The sequence below is a fragment of the Homalodisca vitripennis genome, chromosome 3 (genome assembly GCF_021130785.1).
Source record: "Homalodisca vitripennis isolate AUS2020 chromosome 3, UT_GWSS_2.1, whole genome shotgun sequence".
Taxonomy (NCBI): Eukaryota; Metazoa; Arthropoda; class Insecta; order Hemiptera; family Cicadellidae; genus Homalodisca; species Homalodisca vitripennis.
Window position 1 is genome coordinate 169,617,600 of NC_060209.1, and position 8,761 is coordinate 169,626,360.

The following is an 8,761-nucleotide window of genomic DNA, read 5'->3' on the forward strand; positions in this document are numbered from 1 at the left end:
CAGGTCTTTGATATTCAGATGTTAATAAAATCAAAGATCGTTGGCTGCAGCTCCGACGAGGCTGTTTCTCTCAAAGCGATCCGGGTATATTAGCTGAGAGATCTTCATTTAATCTCGACTCGAATTCTTCGGTAACGCGAATCTTTTAATTCTATTTACGCAGTCTGCAGTTCTTTTGCTACACAAAACACACTTACTCGGTACTTTCTAAATTAAAATCTTTATAGAAACAGAGTTCTACGTTGGCAGGTTTTCATAGGTTCGCTGGTGTTATACCGGCAGTATTGATCAAAGCGTATTTCCATTCATTGCTCATTCATTAGAGGTCAACGTTAGACTTGTACATGTTAGCAATACAGAGAAGACATTGGGAGTTTATAATTCTTCTAAAACATTATGTCTAGCTAAGTATTACTTAAAATATTACCCACTGGGTAAACCAGTTTGAGTTAGCTTATTCACATTTAATAGACACGTTTTATTTTTCCTAAATAAGTGTAATAAAAAGTACTGTGTGAGCTCTTAGTATTTTTTTTTATTCCCTGAGGACAAGAAGCTTATAAATTGCACTTAGTGCTATAAGAACCTTAGCACTGCATCCGGAGAGACAGGATGGGTAAGGTTAGGGGTAGGGGCCGCTTCCAATCGAGATCCGTGAGGAAGAATTAGGGCACTAATTTCAAAGTCATGTCCCCCCGAAAGAATGGGAGGCCAGCTCTGAACCAGCCTCTCCAGTCAAAGCAGGCAGGGTGTGGCACACCCTTGTTGAGGTTAGGAAGAACCTTTGGTAGTTAAGGGAACGAACTCCACCAAACCCCAAAAGTCATCTCCCGTAGTAGACTAGACCTATCGAATATCCCTTGCACCCCAGAATCTCGACATCTGCGGTTAGTGATGTGCCGCTCCTGGACACTCATAGGGTTCCCAGATTTAAGTGATCGGTTTTTACTGTGCCCAGTGGTAGGTTCAACTGGAAGGTGTAAACCAGCCAAAAGTGATCCCTGCTGGGTCAGAGCTCTTAATTAATAAGGGTCCGTCCGTGAGGTTAACCTTGTGGGACTGCCTTAATGTTTTTGGTCTTCTTTAATTTTCTTCATCTCTATCGTACTTATCTTTAATTCTGTCCTTCGGAGAGCGTTACTTCGGTTCAGCGAAATTTCGGATTTCCAAAACATACCAAACTAAGTTCTTCCCAAAGTTAGTAGTAGTTAGTTAGTAGTTAGTAGTTAGTTAGTAGTTAGTAGTTAGTTAGTAGTAGTAGTTCTGCCTACGCTCCGGTGGGGGTGGAGTGAGGAGCGGCGGACATTTCAAATGACAATGCCTGGTACGGGACGGCCAATCACCGTGGACGGGAGGAGCCGGAAGTCTTTGGCGTCGGCACTGCGGCGAGCACTGCAGCTCCACGGCCGGGCTACCCTTGCCGCGAAGCCGGACCAAGGCAGGGTGGCTCGAGTCGTGACGACTTGCCCCACCTCCAATCACATGATGCGCGGAGGCCGACACACCCGTTTTGCTGACTGGCGGTTTATTCACCGGGCGCGGCTGAACACCTTGCCGCTGAACGGGTGTCGGAGGTGGGGGAATGAGGACCGCCGCTGCAGAAGATGTGGAAGATATGATGAGACGACTGCCCACGTGCTATGTCACTGCCTTCCTATGATGCCTGTCATAACAAGACGACACGACGCCATCCTGGAACTTTTGACATCGGAGATCCGTGGGCACCCTCAGGAGGAGACTCGTCTGGACAAGAGGGTGCCGTTCCAGGAGCTGGTACCAGACGTGGAGGTCCCGGAGGAGGTGGCCAGCTGCCGACCGGACATCGTGACGATCGACCGGAGAAACAAGATTGTACGTGTAGTCGACGTCACGGTGCCCTATGAAGACGGTTGGCAGTCGGTGACGACGGCCAGGGAGAGGAAGGTGGAGAAGTACGCACCTGTGGCACGACTGCTCTCGGTTGGGGGCTACCGAACAACTGTAGACGCCTTCGTGGTGGGGTCCCTAGGCGCCTGGGATTCCGCCAACTGGACCACCCTCAGCCGCCTGGGAGTTGACCGCCGCAGGGGTGCTGCCCTGGCCAGGCGCTGCGTCTCCGAGGCCATCAAATGGAGCCGGGACATCTACGTGGAGCACGTGACGGGCATCCGGCAGTACGTGGGTTAGTCGCTCATCAACTGTCCCAATTTTTAATTATTGATTATTTATTGTCTATTTATTAATTATTTATTGACTATTTATTATATTTTATTGCATGTTTTAATTATTGACTAGTATTTATTGTATTTATTGATTGTTAAGTTTTATAGTTTTTATTAGATTAAGGTATGCATGACTGACTGTTTTATGCATTGTATTACTATAGCGTCAATGGCCTGTTATTAGATATATAAGATTTTATTATGTTGTTATTTTGCTTGCATGTTTAAATTCTACCTATTTGTCCGGCTAAAAACAAATAAAGGCAAAAAATGAGGCCCCAAAATATCAGCGGGACACAGTAAACAAGTCCTATCCATCCACTCTGCCGTCCGCCATCCGTGGTTCGACGTTTGACAGGTTGCGATGCTTGTAAAGGTTATCGTAAATTATCATTACAAAAGATATGCTTCCAATTAGATTGTGAATAGAAAGGCCGTGGCTAGTAATTCACTCAATAATTCTCTCAATCGAATCGGTAAAATCAACTATTTAATTATTAACTATGGGAGATGTGGTCTACAAAGTTACAGTTCAACGAATGAATTTTTTTGGTACACGTATTAAAATTTCACTGCCTCATCAGACTTGATGGACTTTGAGAATGCGGATTGAGGGTTTCATTATATCCATGATCGAATGAATTTACCAAAGAAGAACGAGAGGGGTGAAGATTATGTCCGAAAGCGCTTGACAGATACATAAGATCGAAGGTAAAACAGGATACATGTAAGTTGTTCTACATCAATAAGGACTTAACTTCTGTATTATTTGAGAAAAGGTTATCTTTATTAACGACCTTTATTTTACAGCCAAACTCGGGTAATACAAACATAATTCGACATTCTGACCATTATATTTGAACTCCTTCGCCACGAATCTACGTGATTTTTGATAATAGCTCTTTTTCAGATTGATTTAAATCTTAACGCTAATAACACAGCTTGTTAGCCGTACCTGATTACTTGACACAGAAAACGGTCGTAAGAAGGCAGGATTGTTATAGCAGTTTCGGCTAAGGTCTCGACTCAGTTTTTTAATAAAAGTATCAATAATGTCCTCTGTGGAAGCCATATCAACTGCACTAGATGTAACAATAAGGTCACCAGAGCTACAGAGTTATGCAAGGATGGGTGTTCTATCCAACACACTTATCTCGTGTTGGAGTTGGAAGAAAAGTTATCAGGATTGTAGGTAAGCGTTTTAATCTCAGATCAAGGTGAAGAGATTCCTTGTAAGCGTCAATTCGAAGCTGTAACAATTCGGGGTATCCAGGTCCGTGTGATCATTCCAGGCAGCAAAAAAAAGATATATCTATCTGATGGTTTTGTGTTTTGACAATTGGGAAAGCTAGTGGAAATGCGTCTTAATTGAAACATTATTAAAGGGATTTCCCACAACAATAATAAAGAGTCTATTGTGGAAGCGTGATTGAAATTAAAACTTTTGAAAGAGAAAAATATTTAACGATAATTTAAGACGTACTGGAGTCCCTCGTAGTTATTCCAAACCAATCACAGGTGCAAACTGTGTGAAACCGATTGGAATCAATTGCCTTTACGCAACAGTGAGTAAATGTTGGGTTTAGTGGAATGCCAGATATGGGCTCATTGTAATGCCACCAGTCATTATCTGCGGATATTAACATCGACCGTCCCGGGACGATCATTTATTTAATCATTTTAAACAATGCAACGATTATTTTTCAAATTTATTACAGCTCACCAAGCCCTTAAAATCCATTTCGTTATATTCTTTAAAATATTATGAATATTCTGTTAACTCTTAATTAATCAAATAAACAGAGTAAGATATACGCTTGATCAGTAGTAAATTGAAAATAGAAGACTCACAGAAGTACATAAATATTAAACACAATTTTGCAGTACTTAAGGTGATAATTTCTCATATGTGAAAAATTAAACATTCATTTCGTAAGTATTCGATAAACATTTAACTAGTTACTAACAGAATTGACCACGATACCATATTTTTTATAGATTATAAAAATCTATTTCCACTTACATTTTGGTAATACAATCCATTATAAAACGACTTACAGTTTTAAAACAGCTAAAATAAACCGTCATATTATGGTAACTTTGCAGTAACTTCAGTATGATGTGAATTAAGGAATTTTAATAAATACCGATGACAAATTCGAGTTATTTTGTATGAAAATAAATATGGGTGTGGGTTTTAAGTTTAAAACATTATTCCTTTTATATAATGAATACTGCCACTAGCTTTCATTTGATAGTTAATAAATATGTCATCACTTAATTTTAATTGTTGCGCTGAAAATTGGCTAGCGTAATTACGGAGCGCGTGCTTACCTTCACTAAAACTTCAAAATCTCTGTAATTTTTCACTCAATACACTTAAACTGTATGTAATTTAACTTGTAACCAAAGTTCTTATACAAAGTTATTCTTGTGAAATATTTGTATAATGCTGGTGTTTCGGGTTATTTAAGTCAAACTTTTTAAAATTCCGTCATTTTGAAAATTTCCATGATTAATTTGTATTATTTTGACCTATTGCGTCAAGTGAAATGATTTAACTTGTGATAGTATACGTACTACATATACTAAACTAAAATCATACAACAGAAATTTTTAAGGAACATCAAATTGGTTCATAATGTCGAAGAATAAAAAAATCAGATGCTTCATTACATTCAATTGAACTAAAGAGATATTCTGTGCTCGTATAGTTACAGTAAATAGGAAGTCTTTGACCTTGAATCTCAGAAACCGATTAGGTTAGAAATTGTTAGTACATTGTTATACTATATGCATCGTATGGACAAACAGAATGTATAAACTATTACTATAAAGGAGCACCGTATACCGTGATAATTTAAAAATACTGCATAGAACATACCCAGTACATATATTCTATGAAATAAATAAATATCGTACGAAAAACTAACCTTTTTTCAAAATAAGACGATATGAGATTCTTCTTAAAAAGACCAATACTCTAAATGTGGATGGTAAAATAATTGTTATGTCCTACATTATAAAAAGGCTTTAATTGTACTAAAAATCTGAAATGAAAAGATATTTTATTTAAACAAGTAAAATAAAGAAACTATTTATTAATTAATTAATAATGTACATTAATTATTTTTATTTGTAAATGGTGTTATAATTCGGTTTTAGCAGTTTTCTTCCACCTTTAGTAGAGTAGCAATAAGGACTAGCATTAAGGAACTATGTGCCACAGTCGCAGTCACAGTGCGACGCGACAGTGTGTAAGTCGCGTGCCACAACGTGTAGCAGCCACATTTCTGGCAGTGGTTCAATGATTACGAGTCCAGACCTGTCCTGACCTACTCCATGACAAATAACAAACGAGGTTTAGACCGCAAACTCTTATTTCTGTCTGCTCGACGAAGCTTCCTTTGGCAATAACTTCACAAAACTACTGCAGTGATTTAACTCTTCACAAAGGTAATGAAATGATAATTTTAAATGGTTTCCAAAGACTCTGTACCAAAAAACACAGTGATATTTGAAATCAAAATTCCATTTAACTGTACAGATGAAATAGAATTAGGTAACTGACTATTTTAAGGACGAAAATAACAATTTAACGAAATAATCATGGATTGGTTCGGTTATATTCTTACAATAATTTAAGAAAAATAAATTTAAGACGTAATTTTGGATTCCATGATTTAAGGCCGAGAAATGGATTCTTGCATAGAAAATGCTAGAGAAACCATAAATAATTTGGTTTATAACCAAACACAGTACAGCTATGAACACAGAAAATTTTTTCTGTATTTATATGAAAAATAATAAGATCTTAGAAAAACCCACAGACTCACAATCATGTCCATTGTACTTGCCAATACTTCTTTCAGACCTGCTAACATTTTAGTATACAGAATCTTTGGAAGTCTTTCTCCTGTTCGAAAATTGTCCAGGCATTTCGTCACCCATGTCACAGGCATTCTTTTTAATCTCATCAAGTTAACAATTTCCGGTTCACAGCAGAATCAATGGACTCCCGGCTCCTGATAGACTATTTAATTTATCTGGCCTTAACACTCGGCCATAACGTCCTACCAAGATTCTCCGTTACACGAACAATGTTTTACATCCAAGAGCTATCCATCCTTACGTCTATCTTTTTACTATAATGCATCAGAGTAGTGTTAAGAAAGTACATATATAGTATTGCTAGGTGGTAAAATAGCCTCTGAATGTATTAAGATTTGGATTTACTTTATTCAGTGTTGCTATGGCGATAATTATAAGGGTCATAAGAAAAGTGTCATTCAAAAGATTTATGTAAAGGTGTTTCCTCCTAAGCTACATAAGGATTTTATCAGTTACCAGGCTCTGAGATGAGGGTTAACATGTGGTTTCACAACAACACTATTAGTGTTCATAAAAAGTCACTGAAGAGTTATTTTCCAGTAGGTTCCTCGTAGCTTTAATTGAAGTATTAAAATTGTGCAATCAATTATTTCAACATGTTAATGGCATCAGTAACTATTTCATAGTTATAATAGCAAATTACTATTTGATAAACTAATTAAATGTTTTTAAAATGTTACTAAAGGTACTATTACACTTACTAACAATTGTTATTGCAGATATTATTGATGTTATTTTGCTAAACGAGCACCTGATGAAATTGCAGCCAATCAGTAAATGATTTCTCGTCTGAAGTCTATCCAGTCCACGTCAGATCCATTAGAGTCTTTCCATGCCATTGAACTTATAAGGCTGGAAATCATTCTTTTTATTTCACATATATTGCAGGGCAATTATTTTAGGTAACTGTATACCTGTGAACACATTTCACTATTTATGAAGTTAAATTACTTTAAAATAAACTGCAAAAAATATTAATACATTTTATAAAAAGCTGATTTGGAACATTTAATTATTGTTCGGGCGGTATTAGTATTTTCTGGTTTTTTATAAAAGATACGATTCACATAACTTAAAATCTTGGTTTTTTTCATAAAATTGCCTTTACGTAAGGTAGATTAGTAGAGTATTTTAGCTTATGAGAACACAACAAAGGCAGTTAAAATCAGGAAACATGAGGTAGGCAAGCTAATTTCATTAACGTAAATGATTTGTGTAAACCTTTGTGATGATGTAATGAGTAGGGTAAAAAACATGATACGACTAAATTAAAACGCTGAGACTTTAAGCGGACTTCAGTAAAAATTCTGAATAGTTCTCAATGTTGTCAACAAACAAAATTGAACCCAATAGATCTAATTTTGAAAATTTTACTGTTTACATTACGACACATTTGTTGAGACTGTTAGCGATAAAAGGTGAAATTAACAGTGCAAAGTTTCTTGTGAGCATTACTTGAGGCATAAAACTCGAGATGTTAGAAGAAAATCATATATGTCCTTCTGTCCGCACGATATCTCCGAAACTAAATTACCTAGAATTAAATTATAGAATTTAAATTTTGCAAAAAGCGTAATGTTTATTGTTGTCTAATACAAGTACTAAAAGCAAAACAATGCCTTGGTAGTCAAGCACAGAAATCTTTATCTAGTGCAAAACAGAACATTATTGTGGAGGACATGTGTAAATTGCATGTACGAATGCTGCCTGCTAATAACAATATTCGTAAATTTGAAATTTCAGAGGTTAAGACCCCTTCATCTTCCCAGAGGGGTGCTTTCAGTCTCCCTTTTTCATCCACTACCTGAGCGTATTTCAGAAGGCGAAGAAGAGCTAATATTATATGTTAAGTACTAACAGTCTCGGGTCAGGTGACGTAATTAATAATTTATTACGATAAATAATAAACATTAAATATTTCATAATTACTTAGTTTTTCAGAATTAATTTGCGTCTATGGTAGCCCTTTCCTTGTAGGAAGGCACAATGTGAAAGAAATAGGATCAAGCATTGCATACCCCTATAGGAAGCAATAACTAAAATAATCAGGCCTACCATCACCACATGTCCTTCTTCAGATGTCCTTCCCTATCACGAATCTGCTACTAGCACTTCCTCAATCCAATGTATTAGGCGGCTTTAATGGGTTCTCTTTTGTAATAATAGTATTTTAACCCCTCCTTTGTCATGTAATCAACAGTGTTACTTGTCAAACTCCTTTTTACCTCTTTAGAACAGTCGTTTGTGCAGGTGATGCTAGAAGACACATTGTGGAGACGGCAAGCTCTACTTACCCCGGCTTTTGTGAACTGACCTACGTCCTCGTTCGTCTAGTCGATAATTAAATTCCTTCAACCCGTTGGAAACTTTTCCTGGATGTTCACAGTTATCAAATGTGTAGACTGGGACTCACATAATGATAGCAACAGAGTGCTGTATTAATGGTCCTTCGAAATAATCTACTAAATTTTTCGGCCATTGGATAGCCTAAAAGCAATTAAGGGGGGTGAGGGGGTTCATCCAATCCCTCTCTTACCTGTAAACCTCAAATATTTATTTGAAATATCCCAGCTAAAGCTGTCACAATGATTTCATGCTCACAGGTTTAACTACTAGTAACACATTATGTCGCCGCTGACTTCAAAATTGTTTCAAGTATTTACCTAAGT

At 37.1% G+C, this 8,761-nt stretch overlaps 1 protein-coding gene across 1 annotated transcript; it reads left to right on the forward strand.

Annotated features, from left to right (window-relative positions):
- The first annotated feature begins 1,317 nt into the window (after nucleotides 1-1,317).
- On the forward strand, nucleotides 1,318-2,166 carry LOC124358459. The gene has a single exon (XM_046810754.1). The coding sequence runs from the start codon at nucleotides 1,318-1,320 to the stop codon at nucleotides 2,164-2,166; it is 849 nt and encodes a 282-aa protein (XP_046666710.1).
- Nucleotides 2,167-8,761: the final 6,595 nt, after the last annotated feature.